Source organism: Stomoxys calcitrans, chromosome 3 (genome assembly GCF_963082655.1).
Source record: "Stomoxys calcitrans chromosome 3, idStoCalc2.1, whole genome shotgun sequence".
Classification (NCBI taxonomy): Eukaryota; Metazoa; Arthropoda; class Insecta; order Diptera; family Muscidae; genus Stomoxys; species Stomoxys calcitrans.
Genome location: NC_081554.1, coordinates 161,087,861 through 161,111,603, shown reverse-complemented (window position 1 = coordinate 161,111,603; position 23,743 = coordinate 161,087,861). Strand labels below are relative to the sequence as shown.

Genomic DNA, 23,743 nt, shown 5'->3' with positions numbered 1-23,743 from the left:
TTTGGTTTGATAGGAAAAATAGACTATATATTTTCTCGATTTCGAACGGGGGACGGACCCTCCCCCTTATGCCAAAAACACAACCCAAAATCAAAAGTGGACCGATCGAGACAATATAGGTAGCAAATGAAAGGTATTGGAGAGTGGAATACGAATATGGTATTAAAATTTGAGTCTAAGTAACCATCGGGCCGTCCCAACCCCAAAACTCCCCCAAACAGTCATATTGGACGTTCGTTTCCATATGGGGTTCAAATAAAAGGTATTCGGGAGTAGATTTCGAATCTGGCATACAAAATCAGATCAAAGTATAGGGGTTCACGCCACTCCTCAAAAACGCCATATACGTCAATGGGTCAGCCTTCAAACCTACCAAAAGTGATCGTTTAGTGATCCAAAAAGTGAATATTTAATATTTCAGCAATAAATGGCCAAAAATAAATTTTAAATATTTTTTTAAAGTTCTTGCTCAGAGCCACATCGATTGTTGAAACCTTTGGGTGTTAGCAAATTTTAGTGTAACATATTTATTTTTAAATATTTAAAAATTGGCTTGAGTTCATTCACTTTACCTCCAAAAACCTAATTACCGGAAAGATGTTTGTCTACCAGTTTAATGACTTGAAAAATGTTTCAAAAGTCGATTTTCTCTGCTTTGTTTGAAATTTAAATCAGATTTCTGCGAGAAATACTTTTTGACTAATTGACTAAGTTCAGAAAAAAAGCCATAATTATTATTACTCATACGTCTAGTGGTCCAAAAATCGAAAATTTTATGTTTTAGTAAACAAGGTCATGAATAAAATTTCAAATATTTGTTGCAAATGATTTTCCACGTTATTCGGTCGTTTTTTAGTGCGTGCAAAAAATTCGCGATATAATATTTATTTTAAATACTTAAAAATTGGCTTGAGGTTATTCCCGTGTTCGGTAAAAACCTAATTGCCAAAAAAATGTTTGTTAACCATTTAATGACTTGTAAAGATACTTCCATGGCCGATTTTCTCTGCTGCAATTCAAAATCTAAATTAGATTTCTATGTCAAAAACTTTTTGAGAAATGAACAAATTTCTCAAATATGCCATAATTATGATTACTCATACGCCTAGAGGTCCCAAAATCAAAAACTTAATATTTCAGTATAACAAAAGGTCAAAAATAAATAAAAATGTTTAAATATTGGTTACTTATCGTTTTTCACATTGCTCATTGTTTTTAAGTTCGTTTGAGCGAAACAAATTTACACGATACTGTATAAATTTTAAGAACTTGTAAATTGGCTTGAGGTTTTTCACGTTACCGCTAAAATCTTAATTGCCAAAAAGATTTTTGCTAACCATTTAATGACTTGGAAAGATACTTCAATTACCGGTTTTGTCTGCTGCAATTCAAAATCTAAATTAGATTTCTATGACAAATACTTTTTGAGCACTGAACGAATTTCTGAAATAAGCCATAATTATAATTACTCATACGCCTAATGGTTCCAAAGTAATAACTTAATATTTTAGTAAAAAAAAGACAGGAATAATACTTTAAATATTTTTTTTTACTGTCTTTCACAGAAACCATCGTTTTTGAGATTCTATGGGCTAAAAACATGTTTACGATACGATATTTATTTGAATTATTTACAAATAAGTATGGGGTTATTCACGCACCTCTAAAAACCTAAATGCCAAGAAGATTTTTGTTTACCATTTCACGATTTTAAAACATATTTCAATAGCCGGTTTCTCTGTTACAATTTTAAAGTTAAATCAGATTGCTATGACAAATACTTCTGGAGTAATGAACAAATTTCTGAAATAAGTCATAATTATTATTACTCATACGCATAGTGGTCCCAAAATCAAAAAAATTATATTTTAGTAAAAAAAGACGAGAATAATATTTTAAATATTTTTTTCTTTCTTTTTTCACATAAGTCATCGTTTATAAGATTGTATTTAGCGAGAAACATGTTCACGATATAATAATTTGTTTGAGTAACTATAAATTGACTTAATGCTGGTTATTCATGCACCACCAAAAACCTAATTGCCGAAAAGATTTTTATTTATCATTCCATGAGTTGTAAAAATACTTCAGTAGCCGGTTTTCTTTGCTGTAAATTAAAACTAAATCAGATTTCTACGACAACTACTTTTTGAGTACTAAACAAATTACTGCAATAAGCCATAATTATTATTACTCATACGTCCAGTGATCCATATACAAAAAAATGTAAATTTCAATAAAGAAAGGTCATAAAAAAATTTTAAATATTTTTTTCCTAAAGGTTTTTGGCGTTACTCATCGTTTTCATATTCTATGGTTGCAGAAAAATTGTTCACGATATGATATTCTTGACGTATAAATTGACTTGAGGCTACTCAGTTTACTGCTAAAAATCTTATTTCCAAATAATTTTTGTTAACCATTTAGTAACTTGGAAGAATACTTAAAAGACCAGCTTTCTCTGTTACAATTTAAAACCTTTATCAGACTTCTACCACAAATACTTCTTGAGTACTGAATAAATTTCTAAAAAAAACCATAATTGTTATTACTCATACGACTAGGGGTTCAAAAATCAAGAAAATTATAATTTGAAGGATTTTTGTTTAAGGAATTGGAAAAAATTTTGAAAAAACCCAATAGCCTTCTTTCCCTACTAAAATTGTATATCTAAATCAAATTTCTACTACAAATACTTCTTGAGCACGGAACAAATTTCTGAAATATCGCAAAATTATAATTAATCATACGTCTAGTGGTCCAAAACTGAAAAAAAAACTAAATGTATCAGTAAAACTGGACAGACATATATTGGGTTGCCCAAAAAGTAATTGCTGATTTTTTTAAAAGAAAGTAAATGCATTTTTAATAAAACTTAGAATGAACTTTAATCAAATATACTTTTTTTACACCACTTTTTTTCTAAAGCAAGCTAAAAGTAACAGCTGATAACTGACAGAAGAAAGAATGCAATTACGGAGTCACAAGCTGTGAAAAATCCGCAATTACTTTTTGGGCAACCCAATAATATGACATATTTTTTTTAATTGTGAAAATTTGTTCAGAAAATTTTATCATAAAGCGGCTCAGGTAGGATGTACCACACTGCCTGGAACATCGGATATTTTATAAAGGATAACACAGTGTCCGTAGCCGCCAAATGACCAAAGAGAAAGCTCCCTTAACCTCACATCAGTGGTCGCTGCAATTTGGGTAGCCACAATGTTTAGAGGCATATGATGTGGCATTAAATTTAGTGCATCAGATGGTGTCGTCCTTTTGTGCGGCTGTGATGCACAAACAAGCCATCCTTTGAATCCGGTAAGTATTGAGCAGTAAGTGGAATTTTGAAGCGCCGTCCACCAGACCACAACACCATATAGCATTATAGGTGTGACAACTGCAGTATATACCCAATGCATGACACGTGGTCTAAATATCCAATTTTTGCCAATGGCTTTCTGGCAGGTGTATAGGGCAAGAGTTGCCTCTCTTGCCTTTCCCAAAATTTTGGCTTTGAAGTTCAATATCCTGTTCAGCAAAACACCCAGGTATTTTGCGCTTTCTGTAAATGGAACATTCCCTCCACCCAAAGGGAAAGATTTCACTGCAGGCAAAATACCAAACTTCTGTCAAACCAGCAAAAATTAAAGCTTCTATGAACCGAAGAAGGATGATCGAGAAACCGGTTTACATGGGACCAATATCAGGTTTGGGACCGATTTGGACCGTATTTGGCACATTTCTTGGAAGGCATAGCAGAACACCGTATGCAAAAAAATAAACAAAAAAAAAAAAGGTCATGGACCGATTTGGACCGTACTTGGCATAGTTGTTGAAAGTCATAACAGAACACCACGTGCTAAGTTTCATGTTGGAGAAAAATTAAGGCTTCCAGGGGCTTTTGAAGTCCAATCGGCAGAAGGGTTTATATGGGAGCCATATCAGGTCATAGACTGATTCACACCGTACTTGGCACAGCCGTTGAGAGTTATAGTGACTCAAGAAGCCAAATCAGGAGATCGGATTGTAGCGACTTTAGAAGTCAAATTGGGAGATGGGTTTATATGGGAGCTATATCAGGTTATAGAGCGATTTGGACTGTACTTGGCACAGTTGTTGAAAGTCATAACGATGAAAATTGTGGCTTCCAGGGGCTCAAGAAGTCAAATCGGGATATCGGTTTATATGGGAGATATATCTAAATCTGAACCGATATGGCCCATTTGCAATACCCATCGACCTACATCGACATTAAGTATATGAGCAAAATTTCAAGCGGCTAGCCCTATGTCACCGACCGCTATCGTGATTTCGACAGACGGGCGGACGGACGGACGGACGGACGGACGGACGGACGGACGGACGGACATGGCTAGATCGAATCAGAATGTCGAGACGATCCGGAATGTGTTTACCTTATGGGGCCACAGATCAATATTTCGAGGAGTTACAAACTGAATGGCTGGGTTAGTATACTCCCATCCTATGGTGGTGGGTATAAAAATGCCTTGACAATCAACACTTTTAGGGAATTTAAAATAATTGGACATATTGCTTCAGATTTGGATATAGCCCCCATAAAAACCGATCCCCCGATTTTACTTCTTGAGACCCTAGAAGCCCCAACTTTCATCCGATTTCGTTGAAATTTGAAACAAAGGCTTAGGTTATAACTTTCAGCATCCACGCCAAGTATGATCCGAATCGGGCTATAAACAGATGTAGCCCCCATATAAACCGATCCCCCGATTTTACTTCTTGAGCCATAGAATCCTCAATTTTCATCCGATTTCGATGAAATTTGGAACAAAGGCTTGTGTTATAACTTTAAGCATCCATGCCAAGTATGGTTCAAATCGGTCTATAAACACATATAGCCCCCATATTAACCGACTCCCCGTATTAGACTTCTTGAGACCCTAGAAGCCCCAACTTTCATCCGATTTCGCTGAAATTTGAAACAAAGGCTTAAGTTATAATTTTCAGCATCCATGCCAAGTATGGTCCAAATCGGTCCATAAACACATATAGCCCCCATATAAACCGATCCCCCGATTTGACTTCTTGAGCCCGTAGAATCCCCAACTTTCATCCGATTTCGATGAAATTTGGAACAAAGGCTTGTGTTATAACTTTCAGCATCCATGCTAAGTATGGTCCAAATCGGTCTATAAACACATATAGCCCCCATATTAACCGACCCCCCGTATTAGACTTCTTGAGACCCCAGAAGCCCCAACTTTCATCCGATTTCGCTGAAATTTGGAACAAAGGCTTAAGTTATAACTTTCAGCATCCATGCCAAGTATGATTCGAATCGGTCTATAAACAGATATAGCCCCCCGATCCCCGGACAACACTTCTTGAGCCCTTAGAAGCCTCACTTTTCATCCGATTTGGCTGAAATTTGGAATAAAGACTTATGTTGAGACTTCCAACATTCAGTATGGTCTGAATCGGTTTATAAACAGATATAGGCCCCATATAAACCTACCCCCGGATTTGACTTCTGGAAGCCCTTAGAAGCCTCAGTTTTCATCCGATTTGCCTGAAACTTAGAACAAAAACTTGTGTTGTGACTTCAAACATCCATGCCAAGTATGGTCTGAATCGGTCTATAAACAGATATAGCCCCCATATAAATCGATCCCCGGGTTTGACTTCTTTAGCCCTTAGAAACCTAAATTTTCACCTGATTTGGTAGAAATTTGGCCCTAAACCCTATTTTTGACTTAGAACATCAGTGCCAAGTTTTATCCGAATCGTTCAACATAGGCCCCTTTAGGTTCCAATATGACTTCTTGAGGCCAAAATAATTCAAATACAAACTCAGCTAATAAGGGTACATTTTTAGCGGAGTCCATGGTGGTGGGACCCAAGATTCGGCCCAACCGAACTTAGCACGCTTTTACCTGTTAATAATTCTAATGGTTCAAAAATGTGAAGGGTAGTTATGAATCACAAATCGAAGTCTTTTTGGTTATTAAATTGGTTATTGTTATAGTTTTTGGCTTCATATGTTGACCATTAGCTAAAATGTCGACATTTACATAAACAACAAAAATGCAAATTTAGCCCATGAACATTCCACTAAGAAACAGGGGCAAACTTCTCACATATCAATGAGTGCAGTCCGATTCAAGTCTAAGCTCAATGATAAGGGGCCTCCTTTTTATAGCCGAGTCCGAACGGCGAGCCGCAGTGCGACAGTTCTTTGGAGAGAAGTTTTACATGGCGAAGTACCTCACAAATGTCGCCAGCATTAGGAGGGGAAAAACCACCGATGTACATTTTTCTGATGGTCTCGCCAGGATTCGAACCCCGGGCGTTCAGCGTCACAGTCGGACATGCTAACCTCTGCGCTACGATGGCCTTGCATAAATAACATGCAAGCAAATATTTCCTAAGTGGTGATATAACATTCAAGATACCAGAAAATTCTATTTTTTTACCATACCTGCCCTTGTCATTCTAGGGGGCGTTCAAAAATTCATCGAACCTTTTATACTTCAAAATACATTAAAATAATTTTTATTGAAAAACGTAAGATTTTGATCATCTACACATCTAATTGCGTTAAAATCACTACCTACCCTGCATTTTCGGCTGCAACAATGGACATGGGATGTTGGGGCTCATCTGTTTAGCAGCAGCGTTAGATAAGCCCTTCTGCTTGCTGTTGATGCTGCTGCTACACGTCTACTGCTCGATTACTCGTATCTGGTATAGCGATGTGTGTGTGCGTGTGTGTATTTTTTCAAATAACAAAAAAAAAACGGAAACGGAAATTATGAACCGAACCGAAAAATGAACGAACAAAACGCGTTTAAGTTATAGACGAACACAACAAGATTTTTTTTTTTTTATTTTGTTAATGATTTTTCATAAATTTCCACACAATATATCAACTGTAAAGAGAAAGAGGGGGCAAAAACAGAAAAATTAGTATAAAATTGGGAATAAAACCAAAAAAAACGGTTTTTAATATTTTTAAGGAAAAAGTAGTTTTTTTTTTAATGTTTATAAAATATTATAATACAAAAAATTTATCAAATATTTATGTATAATTTTTTTTTTTAAATATTATTGCAAATAAAAATATGAAATATTTTTTATTTACATAATAACGGAATTTGGCGGACCCTCCCCCTTACCAGAAATGTAGGACCCAAAAATAAAAGTGAATTGATCGGACTAATATGGGACTCAAATGAAAGGTATTCAGGAGTAGACTACGAATTTCATATTAAAAATTTGATCCAAGTAACTGGGGGGCCGATTCAACCCCAAAACCCCCAAAAATAGGTTTATTGGACGATAGTGAAAATATGGGACTCGAATGAAGGGTATTCGGGAGTAGATTACGAATATGGTCAGAAAGAAAAGGCTTTACATTTTCTTGATATCGGAAGGGGGACGGACCCTCCCCTTATGCCAAAAACACAACCCAAAATCAAAAGTAGACCTATCGGGACAATGTGGTTATCAAATGAAAGGTGTTGGAGAATAGAATACGAATATGGTATTAAAATTTGAATCTAAGTACCTACCGGGCCGTCCCAAACTACCCCAAAAATACAGATAGGACGTTCATGTCAATATGGGACTCAAACGAATTGTATCCGGGTGTTGATTACGAATATGTCCAAAAATTTAAGTCCATGTAATGGGAGGTGTCCCAACCTCCAAAAATCTCCCAAATGGGCATATTAGCCGACCATAGCTATATGGGGCTCAAATGAAGGCAATTTAGGAATAAATTGGGAAAATTACATTAAAATTTGAATTTAAGTATAAAGGTGACTCTTATCCTCCTTAAAACATTTGAAAAAGGTTATTTGAGGCAAGGGACTCCAATGAAAGGTATTTGAGAGTAGAAAAGGCATCCTGTTTTGCAGCCAAATGTTTGTGGGTAAGACCTAAAGCATCTCCTTAACTGAACTACCAAAGCTACCACTTGGTCTACAACATTTTTAAAGACTTCCGGGTCCTCCTGTGTCTATCCCAATTTGAGGGTAAAAAGCGTACTCTACTACCAAAGACCTTTTATAGATGTTCTATTCTATCCTCATCGGCCCTCATTTACTATTTTTAATATTTTTTTTTTTTTTTTTTGGGTTGGATGGGGGTAAGGGGGTTTGACCTCTGAAATATCTTTTTTATTTGAGACATTCTTTGTCGTCCTACATGACAGTTTGTTGTGGGAGGAACGTCGGAACTACCGACGCTAAGACCCAAAAGACAATTTATTAGAGTCCTTTATTGTCGCAATCTACATGCCCTGCAGAACAGCAGGACGACAGGACGACTCTACTGACATAGACTTTTCATGACGGTCTTCATTTTCAAGCGGCCCCCTTGGTAATTAAATCCAGTTTTTAATATTCGATAATCATATTCGTACTCTACTCTCGAATACCTTTCAATGGAGTCGCAGATAGTGGGTCCACTCTTGATTTTAGGCGGTATTTTTGATGCGGTTTTGGGCTTGGAGCGGCGCCACCATATTCGTATTCTACTCCCGAATACCTTTCATTAGACTCCCATATTGTCACGATCGGTCCACTTTGATTTTGGAAGATTTTGAGCTTGGGACGTCTCCCTAGATACTCGGATCCAGTTTCTAATTTCATTTGAGTTCCATATTTTCCCAATCGGTCTACTTTTGATTTTGAGCGCTACTTTTGGGGCGGTTTTTGGGCCAGGGGCGGCTACCTAGGTGCTTGGACCCAATTTTTAATATCACATTTGTATTTAACTCCCAAATACCTTTAATTTGAAGAACATATTGTCCCAATCGTCATCTTATATATAACAAGTAAAAAGGCGTTAAGTTCGGCCGGGCCGAACTTTGGATACCCACCACCTCGGGTATATATGTAAACCACCTATCATCAAAATTCGGTGAAAATTGCATACCTTATACTCATATACCTCATACCGATCTGAACTATATACTACACGGATGTGGAAAAGCCGAACATAAGTCACTGTGTCAAATTTCAGTGAAATCGGATTATAAATGCGCCTTTTATGGGGCCAAGACTTTAAATCGAGATATCGGTCTACATGGCAGCTATATCCAAATCTGGACCGATTTGGGCCAAGTTGCATAAACATGTCGAAGAGCCTAACACTAAGCACTGTCCCAAATTTCGGCGTAATCGGACAATAAATGCCTCTTTTATGGGCCCTGACCTTAAATCCAGAGATCGGTCTATATGGCAGCAATATTCAAATCTGGACCGATCTGGGCAAAATTGAAGAAGGACGTCGAAGAGCCTAACCAAACTCACTGTCTCAAATTTCAGCGACATTGGATAATAAATGCGTCTTTTATCGCCCCAAAACCTAACACCTAGATATCGGTCTATATGGCAGCTATATCCAAATCTGGACCGATCTGTGCGATATTGCAGAAGTATGTCAAGGGGCTTAACTTAACTCACTGTTCCAAATTTCGGGGACATCGGGCAATAAATGAGCATTTTATGGGCCCAAAACCATAAATCAAGAAATCGGTCTATATGGCAGCTATATCCAAATTTGAACCGATCTGGACCAAATTGAAGAAATATGTCAAAGGACCTAACACATCTCACTGTCCCAAACTTCAGCAAAATCGGATAATGAATGTGGCTATTATGGGCCTTACACCATAAATCGGAGGATCGATCTATATGGCAGCTATATCCAAATCTGGACCGATCTGAGCAAAATTAACGAAGGAAGTCGATGGGCCTTACACAATTCACTGCCCCGAATTTCATCAAAATCGGATAATAAATGTGGCTTTTGTGGGCCTAAGACCCTAAACCGGAGAATCGGTCTATATGGCAGCTATATCCAAATCTGAACCGATCTGGACCAAATTAAAGAAACATGTCAAAGGGCCTAAGACAACTCACTGTCCCAAATTTCAGCGAAATCGGATAATAAATGTGGCTATTATGGGCCTTACACCATAAATCGGAGGATCGATCTATATGGCAGCTATATCCAAATCTGGACCGATCTGAGCCAAATTAACGAAGGATGTCGATGGGCCTTACACAATTCACTGCCCCGAATTTCATCAAAATCGGATAATAAATGTGGATTTGTGGGCCTAATACCCTAAACCGGAGGATCGGTCTATATGGCAGCTATATCCAAATCTGAACCGATCTGGACCAAATTAAATGAACATGTCAAAGGGCCTAAGACAACTCACTGTCCCAAATTTCAGCGAAATCGGATAATAAATGTGGCTTTTATGGGCCTTAGACCTTAAATCGGAGGATCGGTCTATATGGGGGCTATATCAAGATATAGTCCGATATAGCCCATCTTCGAACTTAACCTGCTTATGGACAAAAAAAGAATCTGTGCAAAATTTCAGCTCAATATCTCTATTTTTAAAGACTGTAGCGTGATTTCAACAGACAGACGGACAGACGGACGGACATGGCTAGATCGTCTTAGATTTTTACGCTGATCAAGAATATATATACTTTATAGGGTCGGAAATGGATATTTCGATGTGTTGCAAACGGAATGACAAAATGAATATACCCCCATCCTTCGGTGGTGGGTATAAAAATCAATTTTTGTTTGCTTGTTTGAAACGGCTGAATCAATTTCTTGAAATTTTCACAGATAGTGCATAATGATCCCGTGGTGAAAATAGGGTACTACATTTTTTGATATCTGAAGGGGGGAGCGGGCGCTCCCCCTTACCCTTATTTTCAGAAACGCCAAATCTCGGAGGTGGGTGGTGCGATTTAAGCGAAATTTTGTGTGCTCTCTTAAAGTAACCGAAAAATAAAAATTTGGTATCCAAATTTCGGATGGGGTACCTAGGGGGGCTGCCCCACCCCCAAAACCTATCAAATACATATATGGACCAATCATGACAATATGGGACTCAAATGAAAGGTATTTAAGAGTAGAAAACAAATCTAATATCCAATTGTCGGATTAAGTGTTTGGGGGACCACCCCAACCCCCAAAACACCCCTAAATCGGACTTGTTTACCGAACATGGCAATATGGGACTCAAATGAAAGGTATTGGCGAGTAGAATACGAATTTGGTATCCAAATGTGGGACCAAGTGGGACCGCCCCAAACAGGACTTATTTACAGACCATAATATGGGGCTTAAATAAAAGGTATTTGAATGAGGAATACGAATCTAATATCCAGTGTTGGAGGGGCCGCCCCGAGAACTTCCCCCAAAGAAGACAAATTTACAACCATAGCAATATGGGGCTCAAATGAAAGGTCTTTGAGAGTAAAGCACGAATCTGATATCAATATTTGGGAAAAGTGTCTATGGGGCCACTTCGCCCCCATAGCACCACCCATATAGGAAGTATTTTTGACCATTGCAATATGGGGCTCAAATAAGAGATATTTTTAAGTAGAACACGAATCTGATAAATATTTTCAAACCCAAGTCACTGAGTAGCCGTCCCATCCCCCAAATTACCCCCCAAACCTGTCATGCTTGATGACTATGGAAAAATGGAGCTCAAATGAAAGGTATTTGGGAGTAGACCATGAATCGGACATCATTCTTCGGGACCAACTGTCTAGGGGACGTCCTACCACGACGAATCTGATATCCAGATGTGGGACCGAGTGTTTGGGGCACCGCCCAATGTATGCACTTTGCCTATCTTTAATATTTAATTTTAGTTTTTTTTACTTTTATCTTTCAGCTTTACTTTACCATCAACACTTAAGAGCTCAAGTTACAAGAAACACTTAAGTTTTGCACCAAATAACAACAACTGTCGGCGTATGGCTACTTTTTCAATTCAACTTAAACAAAAAGGGCCCACTAGTAACAACCTTCATGAGAAAGTTGTCAGGCATAAAAACATGATACAAAAATAAAAAAAAACAACAACACACAGAAAATTGTATCAACTTAATGTGGTTGCTTACTAAAATAGGAGAAAAATCTAAAGTCTTAGAAAAAGGCGACAGTGGGTCCAGCTAAGGTTTGTAGCCACAAATAGGAAATAACAAAAAGTTTTTCACGACTAGTTTTTTTTTAGGAAAATATTAGAAAATTTGAATAAATTTCTTTGCTCAAAATATTTTTGTACCACGCAAAATCTAATATCGGAAGGGGGGGCGGACCCTCCCCCTTACCTCAAAAGTACTATCCAAAAATAAAAGAGGACCGATCGGAACAATATGGGATTCAAATGATAGGCATTCAAGAGTAGAGTAAGAATTTCATAATAAAAGTAGGAGCCAAGTACCTGGGGGGCCGCCCCATCCCCAAAATACTTTAAAATAGGTTTATTTGACGATCATGACAATATGGGACTCAAATGAAAGGTATTCGGTATTGTTGAATAAATTTGATTGCTCAAAATATTTATGTACCACGCTAAATCTAATATCGGAAGGGGGGCGGACCCTCCCCCTTACCCCAAATGTACAACCCAAAAATAAAAGTGGACCGATCGGGACAATATGGGATTCAAATGATAGGTATTCAAGAGTAGAGTAGGAATTTCATAATAAAAGTAGGAGCCAAGTACCTGGGGGGCCGCCCCAACCCTAAAACACTTTCAAATAGGTTTATTTGACGATCATGACAATATGGGACTCAAATGAAAGGTATTCGGTATTATTGAATAAATTTGTTTGCTCAAAATATTTTTGTACCACGCTTAGTCTAATATCGGAAGGGGGGGCGGACCCTCCCCCTTACCCCAAATGTACTACCCAAAAATAAAAGTGGACCGATCGGGACTATATGGGATTCAAATGATAGGTATTCAAGAGTAGAGTAAGAATTTCGTAATAAAATTAGGGTCCAAGTACCTGGGGGCCGCCCCAACCCCAAAACACCTTAAAATAGGTTTATTTGACGATCATAACAATATGGGACTCAAATGAAAGGTATTCGGGAATAGATTACGAATATGGTCAGGAATTAGGAATATGCTTTATAATTTATTGATATCGCAAGGGGGCGGACCCTCCCCCTTACCCCAAAAGTACCACCCAAAATCACAAGTGAACCGATAAAGGCAATATGGATATCAAATGAAAGGTATTAAAGATAAGAATAGGAATATGGTATTAAAAATTGGTTCCATGTACCCAGAAAGTCGCCCTAACTCAAAAATTTCTAAAAACCGACAAATTGGTCTTGCACATCAATATGGGGCTTAAATGAAAGCTATTCGGGAGTAGATTACGAATCTGGTATACAAAATCAGATCGAAGGGCAGGGGGTCACCACACGCCCCCAAAAACTTCCCAAATGAGCATATGACCCATCATTACTATATGGGACTGGGTTTGTTTGTTTGTTCCGTAGAATCAAAAAAACGAATTTTTGGATATCGAATGGTGGCTAATTCTCCCCCCTTACACCAAAAATGCCACCCAAATCCAAAAGAGGACTGATGGGCACAATATGGGTATCCAATGAAAGGTTCTTCGGGACTGGAAAATGAAAATCATATTAAATTTTGGGTCCAATTACCTAGCGGGCCGTCCCAACCCAAAAACTTTTCTAAACAGAAATATTCCACGTTTTTATCAATATGGGACTCAAATGAAAAGTATCCGGCAGTAGATTGAAAATATGGCATAAAACATTAAGTCCAAGTAATGGGAGGTCGCCCCACCTCCAAGCCGACCATGGCTATATGAGACTCAACTGAAATATATTTGGGAGTAGATTACCAATATGACATTAAAATTTGCGTTCAAGTCCAGGTGGCGCTTTTGCTCCTAGAAATACGTCAAATAGGTTAATTAACCCATTATGGCAATATGGGACTCAAATGAAAGGAATTTGAGAGTAGAAAACGAATTTGATATACAATTTTGGGGGTACGCCCTAAATCACCCCCTAAAACTGAACTTTATTTTGGACTATAGCACTATGATGCATATTTGTGTCGAAATGTTTTCCCCAAAAAAAAAAAAAACACTTCTTATTAACCTAATTTCAAAAATACCAGATCTCGAAGATGGGTAAAGCGATTAGCTCGATATTTTTTGCACTCTAACAATGACCAAAGAAAAAACTTAGTTTCTATTGTTGGGGACGGGTGCCGCGGGTACAGTCCAAAACCCGGATATATAGACCAATCACGGCACTATAGAGCCATGTGTTTAGGGAGCCTCCCCACCCCAAAATACCTCCCTATTAGGGTGGAAATTTATCGATTTTCGGGAAATTTATTGATTTTTGGGAATTTTATTGATTTTCGGGAAATTTTTATTCATTTTCGGGACAAAGACCCTGGGGTCCACCCCAACTTCAAACACAACCTATTTACCGATCGTGCCATTATGGGACTCTTACGAAATGTTTCTGAAAGTAGACCAAGAATTTTATGTCTACTTTGATGGCCAAGTGACCACCCCCGAAATACCCCCAATACCCGAAATATTTACCAATACAGTTATATGGGGCTCAAAGGAAAGACATTTGGGAGTAGAGTAAAAATTTGCCCAGGAACCGAGCAGGGGCAAACTTTTCATACATCAATGAGTGCTTTTCGATTCAAGTTGAGTTTATCAACGATAAGGGACCCTTTTTATAGCCGAGCCCGTACGGAGTGCCACAATGCGACACCTGTTTGGGGAGAATTTTTTTACATGGCCATGCATGGTATCTCGCGAATGTCGCCAGCATTAAGAGGGGATAACCTCTGCTTTAAATTTTGTCCAAAGTTCCGCCAGGATTCGAACGCAGGCGTTCAGCGTCATAGGCGGACATAGGCCACAGTAGCACGATATCCACATTCAGGGCGAAGTGTCCCCATGCGAAATAGAGAAAAAGAAGGAGCGGGCCCTGTCCAGCTAATACGTAACAATAATCTCAGTAAATTACATAAGGCTAGCAGTTCCTCAGTCCTTTAGGTAAGGTAAGGTAACTTAAGATCGAAAACCTATGAACAAATTTAGTTAAAATTTTCAGTTTATAAGTCCTCTTAGTTTATTTTTCCACAATTTATACTTCTTTGACTCAGTTTCTCTTCGGTTACACCCCACTGTTCAGCTCTACTGTCGCCATGTACTTATTTATCATGGCCTACAATACTCACATTACTTGTTTTTACGTCTACAACATCTCTGTTAGAATTTTTGCGTAGATTCAAAACTAACCAGAAGTGGGCAGAGCAAAAAAAAAAAAAAATGCAGAATTTTTTTTTTACACCGAAATAAAGAAGCAGAAGTAGAAAAAAAAGCGAAAAATTGCTTTCTTACACAATTTTCAAGAGTTGTGTAAATATCAAAGTAATTCACTTTTTTTGTGTAGTGAGAAAATTCACAAGTGCTTAGCCCACCCCTTCGCAAGAGGTTTTGGGCCAGCGGCCATATATAAAAATAAGCTCAACGGCAGAGAACTGTTCTTTTTCATTTGCATTTAAAAAATATTTGCAGGCAAAAAGAGCGCACAAACAATGGGGGAAACCAATCAAATTTATTTACATGAAAATGTTATTAAATATTTTGATGATTGCCGAGAAAGACATGCCGAAGAGGCGACAAAACACCGTCCAAAATGAGAATGAAAGAGAAAACTGTGATTTTCGGTGCAAAACATTGATGGGGAAAACATACCAATGTAGGTAAATTGAAAGTGATGTAGAAAACGCTAAACTAAGGGCTTCCGAATTTTAATTTGCACAATAATATTGGGTTGCCCAAAAAGTAATTGCGGATTTTTTTAAAAGAAAGAAAATGCATTTTTAATAAAACTTAAAATGAACTTTAATCAAATATACTTTTTTTACATATTTTTTCTAAAGCAAGCTAAAAGTAACAGCTGATAACTGACAGAAGAAAGAATGCAATTACAGAGTCTCAAGCCGTTGAAAAAATTTGTCAACGCCGACTATATGAAAAATCCGCAATTACTTTTTGGGCAAGCCAATATGTTTGTCATTCCACCACTTCCTTAATTGCAAGGATCTCCGCCTGATACACACTGCAGTGGTCGGGTAATCTTTTCGATATGACCAGTTCGGGATCTTTAGAGTACACCCCAAAGCCCACCTAGTCGTTTAGCGTAGAACCATCCATATAAAGTCTATGTAACTTTTGTTACCAGGGATATCGTAGTACCAATCGGTCCTATCAGCGGTACAGAACTTTTTATCAAAAGTCTGCTCATCTTTGCTGCCCTCAGCAGTCCTCATTGCCACTCTGGCATAGAGGCCTGCTGCTTACCATTCTCAGCGACAGTATTCCCCTTCGGTAATGGATGTGGACTCCTTTTGGAAGTCGCAGTAATCCATGAAGGATTACTGCGACTTCATCCATGAAGCGCTCACGTTAGAAACCGTGAGCGCTCCTTTCGTTACTGTTCTGGAGTCTCCATTCCGGGAGAAGCTGGCTTGGTCTTCCCAGAGTACTTGAAAGTGGGCAGCTCTTTTTCTTCTTCAGCATTTTAGCAGTGTTATGTTCTTCGGGAGATTTGATTCTCTTTTCAGCTTCCGTAGAAGTGCTTGGAACGTCATTTATATCCCTTCCAGCATCTTGCACTTTCGCCCGATTGAGATGCCTGTGTATACTCCACTGTCCTCTTCGTCGTGCCCCGGATCGCATTCTCGGTCTGCTTATGAGCTTATCAAAGCCATCGCTCACTTCTGCCTTCATCGCACTGTCCTCATCTCTCGATTCGGGTGCGATGACTGTTTCGCTGTCGCGGTCTGAATCCGAAGCGGAAACACCACCTTTACCTAAAGGCCGGGAACGAACTGTGCATACCTCTGGTTTATCCGTGTCTTCCTCACTTTTTAGTGAGCTTGAAACATTACTCTCGACTACAAGCGCCAAGGCACCCCCACCTATAGTAGGGGAAGACATCATGCTACGGTCTGACGCCACTACCACAGGTGTTGGGTTTACGCAATCAATTTTGAGCCATTAGAGAATTTTTCTTCAAAATGTTTTTTAAAGGATTTTCAAGATCAAAGTAAAAGAGCTCAAACAGTTTTTTATAAATTTTGCTCATAAAATATTTAATGATTATACCACCTTCAATGCCATAAAATCTATTCTACAAATTGCCATCCAAGAAATTTAATACCATTAATAACTTCAGCTTCATATAAATCCAATAAAGCAAAAAAAAGTATTTAAAATAAATCCCAGTAAAATAAAAACATTGAAAAAAAAAACACCCCATAAAAAAGTATAAAAAAGATTTATTCATATTGAAATGTATATTCGATTAATATGAACTCAGTGTAAAGGAATCCCATGCATATCCAATGCTACATCATGCCGCATGATGCATTAAAAATGCCACAGCCACACACCACAAAAAAAAATATGGAGCCGCCACAGTAATCATTTCAAAGTTGAATGGTGATGATGATCATAATCATGTCTTGCTGTGATGTGTGTTCGGGCAAGGCCCTACACTCAAAGAAAGTCAAGGGTGGATAGAGGGGAGGCCACCGTGGTGCAGAGGAAAAACGAACTTTACTATTGGGTTGCCCAAAAAGTAATTGCGGATTTTTTAAAAGAAAGTAAATGCATTTTTAAAAAAACTTAGAATGAACTTTAATCAAATATACTTTTTTTACACTTTTTTTCCCAAAGCAAGCTAAAAGTAACAGCTGATAACTGACAGAAGAAAGAATGCAATAACAGAGTCTCAAGCCGTTGAAAAAATTTGTCAACGCCGACTATATGAAAAATCCGCAATTACTTTTTGGGCAACCAATATAACACCAAACACTATGACTATGATTTAGTAAGGACTTGAAAACTCGAAAATTGTCATATAGTATTTAAAATTAAGGTTAATGACTGCTAGATTACAAATTTCAGCATCATCATCATCTTGAATTAATCGATAAAACCAGCCAATAACAAATGTTTGCTGTAACAGAAAATCTAGAAACCTCACCTCAGAATAATACCTGACTCATGTCATAACCGCAAATTTTTGAAATTGTAATTTGTAGCGTCCAGATGATGCCAGATTTGTAATCTACTCTTAAATACCTTTCGTTTGAGCCCTATATTGTCCCAATCGGTGGAACTGTCCGCTCAGTGCGGTTGTAAGGTGGGGCGCTCCCTCTAATACTTGGCTCCAATTTGGAATTTGGATTGGTCTTGTTTACTGATACTTCTTTTAAGCATGGCAGTACTCAATTTGGTAGCGTGATAGAATACAGAGGTCGTGAGTCCGATGTCATATTATACGTAACGGCCAGCATTTCGCAATGAGAGATTTGGGTGTAAGGATCGATATTTGGATGCATTAACCTGAATTTTGACTAGTAATGCGAAATCAACCAAAGTAAAAAGCTATATCAACTCTTTCTACAATTTTAACGCCAGTTTCGTACTCCACTCCTAAATACCTTTCATTTAAGTCCCATATTGTCCCATCCGGTCGACATGCCCGCTCAGTGGGGTTGTAAGGTGGGGCCCTCCCCCTCAATACTTGACTCCATGCAATTTCCCCATTTTTAACCCAAGATTCGAACTCTTCTCATAAATACCTTATATTTGCTCCCTATATAGATCTAATCAGTTGACATAACCGCTCAATGGTGTTGAAGGGGGTGGGGCCCTCCCCCTTAATAATTGACTCCATGCAATTTCCCCATTTTTAACGCAAGATTCGAACTCTTCTCATAAATACCTTATATTTGCTCCCTATATAGATCTAATCAGTTGACATACCCGCTCAGTAGTGTTGAAGGGGGTGGAGCCCTCCCCCCATCATTTGGATACAAATATGGATGCGAAATTGGTATTTTTCAAACTGGATCTTTAAAATAACATTTCTCTTAAGCACTGCAGTTGTTGAATCGGTAGCGTGCCCGGCTTACCAATGCAAAGGTCGTGAATTTGACCCTATATATAACTATCGGGCAGCGTTTCGGAATAGGAAATTTGGGGAAGGGACCGAAATGTGGATACCTGAAACTAAATTTTGATTTGAAATTCGAAGACGACCAAAGTATATACCTCTCGTTCTAAAGGATTTTTGGGACATTAGATTCATACTATTAAAATCATTTATTTGAGCCCTATATAGTCCCAATCGGCCAACATGCCCGCTCAGTCGGGTTGTAGGGTGGGGCCCTCCCCCTCAATACTTGACTCCATGCAATTTCCCCATTTTTAACGCAAGAATCGAACTCTTCTCATAAATACCTTATATTTGCTCCCTATATAGATCTATCAGTTGATATACCCGCTCAGTGGTGGTGAAGGGGGTGGGGCCCTCCCCCTCAATACTTGACTCTATGCAATTTCCCCATTTTTAACGCAAGATTCGAACTCTACACATAAATACCTTATATTTGCTCCCTATATAGATCTAATCAGTTGACATACCCGCTCAATGGTGTTGAAGGGGGTGGGGCCCTCCCCCTATCGTCCCAATAGGCCAACATGCCCGCTCAGTGGGGTTGTAGGGTGGGGCGCTCCCCCCCAATACTTGGCTCCATGCAATTTCCCCATTTTTAACACAAGATTAGATTTAGTAAGGCCTTGGAAACTCGAAAATTGTCATATAGGATTTGAAATTAAGGTAAATGACTGCTAGATTACAAATTTCAGCATCACCATTTTGAATTAATCGAAAAACCAGCCAGTAACAAATATTATTATTATTATTATTTATTTAATTACGGAGACCTAGCACAACAAGATATGAAATCTTATAAGTTACAGTACTAGGTAGCTTCAGGAGATAATACAGTACAGAGGTTTGAGAGAAGATTATTAAAAAAATTTTATATGCTACAATATGACAATATAACAATATAAATTAAAATATTTTTACATTGAGATAAATTACTTATTTAAAATCAGTTGTTTTTAAATATATGATCATTTAAAAAATAACATCAGCTCCTTTTTGAACAGAAATGCGTTGCTTATTAGCTGTATGCTGGTAGGTATATTGTTCCAAAGACGGATGGAGTATATAAAAAATTGTTGTTCTGATCTAGAATATTTATGGCGTATCGGAATAATATTTTTTCGCCGGGTTGATCTCGCAAATTGAAGAATTTCAAATAGATAGTTGGGTTCCCTTGTATATATGATTTTATGAAGAAAAAGTAGACATTTAAATTTAAGGAGGTTGTCAAAGCTCATGTTGAATATTTGATATGAGTAGGATGATATTCTTTCGTGGCGTCTCTTTTTAAATACATATCTTGCAATACTGTTATACGCTATATGTAGCCTTTGTTTGTCGTTGTAATTGCAGTTTGCAAATATTTCAACTCCGTAAAGTAGTACTGGAACCAAGTACGATTTCGCTAATGTCATTCGAATATGTAGCGGAGTTGTGCTTTGAACTGCCCATAAGTTGCGAAGCATCCCATATGTCTTGACGATATTACTTTGAATGTGGTTTGTCCACGTTAGCCTTTCGTTGAAAGTTACACCAAGGTTAGAAGATGTTGAAACAATTCTTATTGGAGTATAATTAATTGTTAATGGGTATTGTGCAAGCAAATCCGATCCATTTTTCGAGATTACCACACACTTTGACTTTGCTGGATTAATTTTTAACTCATTTTTAGTAGCCCAGTCGTTTACACGTTCTAAGTCCTGGTTTAGTCTGTCGACGCATTCAGTTAATTTTGTTAGATGTGTACTTGTATAAAGTTGAACATCATCTGCATAAAGATGAATATTAGTGTTTCGCAAAACACTAGGCAAATCATTTACATATATGCAAAATAACAAGGGGCCAAGTATAGAGCCTTGTGGGACACCACTTTTTGTATTAAGGATATTTGATACCATTCTGTTATGACAGACAGATTGCGATCTGTTGTTTAGATATGATGAAATAAGCCGGCATGCTGGTTTAGAAAAGTAAAACAGTTTCTCTAGTTTCCAAATAAGGATTGAGTGGTTGACTGTATCAAAAGCTTTGCTGTGGTCAAGCAGTACCAGAATTGATAACATGTTGTTGTCCATATTCAATCTCAGATTCTCAATAACATCGGTAAGTGCAGTTATGCAACTCCTTTGGGATCTAAAACCAGACTGTCGCTCCGTTAGTAATTTATTTGTGCATATGTAATTATTAATCTGCTTATGCATTACGCGTTCCAAAACTTTAGATAAATACGGTAAAATTGCAATTGGTCGAAAGTCATTGTTGGACTTTGGAACAGGAATAATTTTCGTGTATTTCCATGAATTAGGAAAGACAGACTTAGTTAGGATTGTATTGAATAAATATGTGAAATAAGGGAGACATTTAGGAAGCAAAATTTTCAAAAATTTAGGAGATAGCTCGTCCATTCCTTCAGCGTTGGAACTTATTGAGAGAAAACATTCCAAGACTTCACTTTGATTAACACATTGAAAGCAGAAGGTAGAGTCTGAAAGGTTATTGACCGAAGATGGTGATATATTTACGAAATTATTGATTGAAGAGTTTGGTGTCAGATTTTGGTGGTTAGCAAACATTTGATTTAAATCCTCAACATTCATGTCCGGAGTGGAAATATTTTTCTTTCCGATGCCAATACTACGAATAACCTTCCATTTTGATCCACTATCTACTGCCGTGGTAAATTTCTGACGATAGTATTCCGTTTTCAATACTTTGATTTTCTCATTGACCTGGCGTCTTGCTTCTTTGAAATTGTTATATAGAATTGTGGTTTTATAATATTTCCAACGTTTATATAGGGTATCTCTTCTTTGAATCAAATTTTTGACTTCGGGGGTAAACCAAGGCTGTTGTTTATGTATACCTTTTATTATTCGCAGGGGTACACAATAGTCATATAGCAAAGAAATGTGATGTTGCATAGAACTAACTTGGTCCTCAACAGATTCATAACCATATATTGCATCCCATGCAATATTGTTAGATAAATCGTTCAACAAGTTGTAGTTAAGTTTTCGAAAATCGCGAATCTGGTATTCTGTTTGATTTTTCTTTAGATTTACATCGTACTTTATAAATAATAAGTCGTGTTTGGAAAATGAGGGTGCAGAAAGTTGATCATACAGAAGAATTTTTTCCCGACAATTAACGAAAATGGCATCAATCAGAGTATTTCCAGTGTGAGAGTAGTGTGTAGGAATTGTGGTATTTACGGAATATAGTCCAAAAGTGTTCATGGCATCAGCAAATTTACTTTCAGAAAGTAGATTGCTATTATAATCTCCAGAAATAATTACATCACTATAGAATACTGTGAGTTCTTCAATTGCATCGGTAAAATAGCCAAATGGAACGTTGCGATTTGGTCTGTATACTGTTCCAACAAGAATTTTTTTATTATCAGCACAAAACAACTCCAGGAATAAATATTCCATTTGATTATCATTATTAGATTTAAGTTTTAAATTACATTTAAGTTCATTTCGAAGATACATGCACACCCCACCGGCATTGGTTACTCTGTCGGAACGAAAAAGTTTGTAGCCTTGTAGCTCATAGATGGAGTCTGCAATGTCTGAGTGGAACCATGTCTCGGATACACATATAATATCGATATTTGATGAGATGAACGTCTGCCTGAATTCGTCCATTTTGTTGTTTAAACTCTGGGCGTTAATATGAACTATCGACAATCCAGTTTTTTGTTTTGAAAGTACTCTGACCATATTGTAAAGACCGTCATTGGAACAATGGTTAACGTTAAGTGTCAATTAAAAATTTTATTCTGCAACGCATATTAATTTGATAAACAAAGTTAGTAGTAATGGTAAATGAGACTAGACGGTTTATGCAAACTTGATATAGGATCATATGAAGTCTTATGTTTGATATTTTTCTTTGAATTAGGTTTATATACATTTTGTTATTATCTTTATATGATTTGTTGAGGATTAAACAGAGTAACTGCAGTTTAGGATTAGCGAAAGAAATTGTTGAGATGTTCCAGAGAATCAATTCGTACACCTCTATCTTGTTCAGTTTGCTTCACATAAACTAGCCCCCGCAAAGTGAAAGCAGCTGATAATAGTTTTTGTTTTTTATATTTTATTGCGGTTTTATATATTTTATAGTTTTCTTTTGTTAAGTCTTCGTTAACAAACAAGTGGTTATTGCTATCAAAACCACACATGGCAATCGAAAGTTGAGTTTTGTTTTCGCGTCTATACTTCGATATGGTTTTTAATATAAAATTTTTATCATTTGGCGAACACAATTTTACCAAAATAGTACCATCAATTATGTTGCTATTAGAGTTACGAATTCGATGTACGCTTATGACACTAGGAGTTACAATTTTTAGAGAATCACACAGGCATTTAAATATCTCAAAAGTATTTTCATTCTCATATGATGGAATGCCAGTTAATCGTAAGTTACATGATACATTCAAGTTTTCTTGGCGGCATATTTTAAATTTTAGCCCATTTATCTCAGTTTTAAGATCATTTAGACAACTTTGAGATTTTTCCATTTCGTTCACTCTTAGTGTTAGATTATTTAAGTTATTTGATAGCTCAAGAAGTTTATTTTCGAGCGCACCAATGGCATTTGCAACTGCTTCATCGATTTTGGCTGTTATTATTTCAGTCTGTCGAGCAAATTTTTGTTCTATTAATTGAATTAATTTTGGTGATTTATTCTTTGAGGAAGTTGGTGTATTTTCTATTGGATGTTTGTTAATTTTAGGGGTATTAAACACAGATTTTACTGATTTTGTGACTTTTGTACTCATTTTGATGATTAGTTTTATTCGATACTGTTAATGCGTTAAGATTCTGTTCCTACAGGGTTATAGATATGATTGTACTGTGTA

At 37.3% G+C, this 23,743-nt stretch overlaps 2 protein-coding genes across 4 annotated transcripts in view; both read right to left on the bottom strand.

The window, feature by feature from the left end:
• The window catches only part of LOC106092615 (serine-rich adhesin for platelets), a 536,371-nt gene that overhangs the window by 384,438 nt on the left and 128,190 nt on the right, over window positions 1-23,743 (bottom strand). For all 3 annotated transcript variants that reach the window (XM_059364612.1, XM_059364614.1, XM_059364613.1), the window contains exon 2: window positions 6,597-6,911. In XM_059364612.1, the coding sequence (XP_059220595.1) occupies window positions 6,597-6,625 (29 nt within the window). In that variant the 5' untranslated portion in view covers window positions 6,626-6,911. The remainder of the gene's footprint in view (window positions 1-6,596; window positions 6,912-23,743) is intronic.
• LOC131996196 (uncharacterized) lies at window positions 15,050-22,520 on the bottom strand. The gene is made up of 2 exons (XM_059365660.1): window positions 21,323-22,520; window positions 15,050-15,132 (listed from the first exon to the last, which is right to left on the bottom strand). The coding sequence occupies exons 1-2, from the start codon at window positions 22,518-22,520 to the stop codon at window positions 15,050-15,052; spliced, it is 1,281 nt and encodes a 426-aa protein (XP_059221643.1).

Excerpts from the sequence above, each read along its gene's own strand:
- LOC131996196 (XM_059365660.1), bottom strand. The coding sequence starts at position 22,520 with ATGGACGAATTCAGGCAGACGTTCATCTCATCAAATATCGATATTATA. Across the intron at positions 15,133-21,322 it reads CTTTCAATGTGTTAATCAAA|TTTTGAATCTACGCAAAAAT; the intron begins GTGAAGTCTTGG and ends ACTTCTGGTTAG.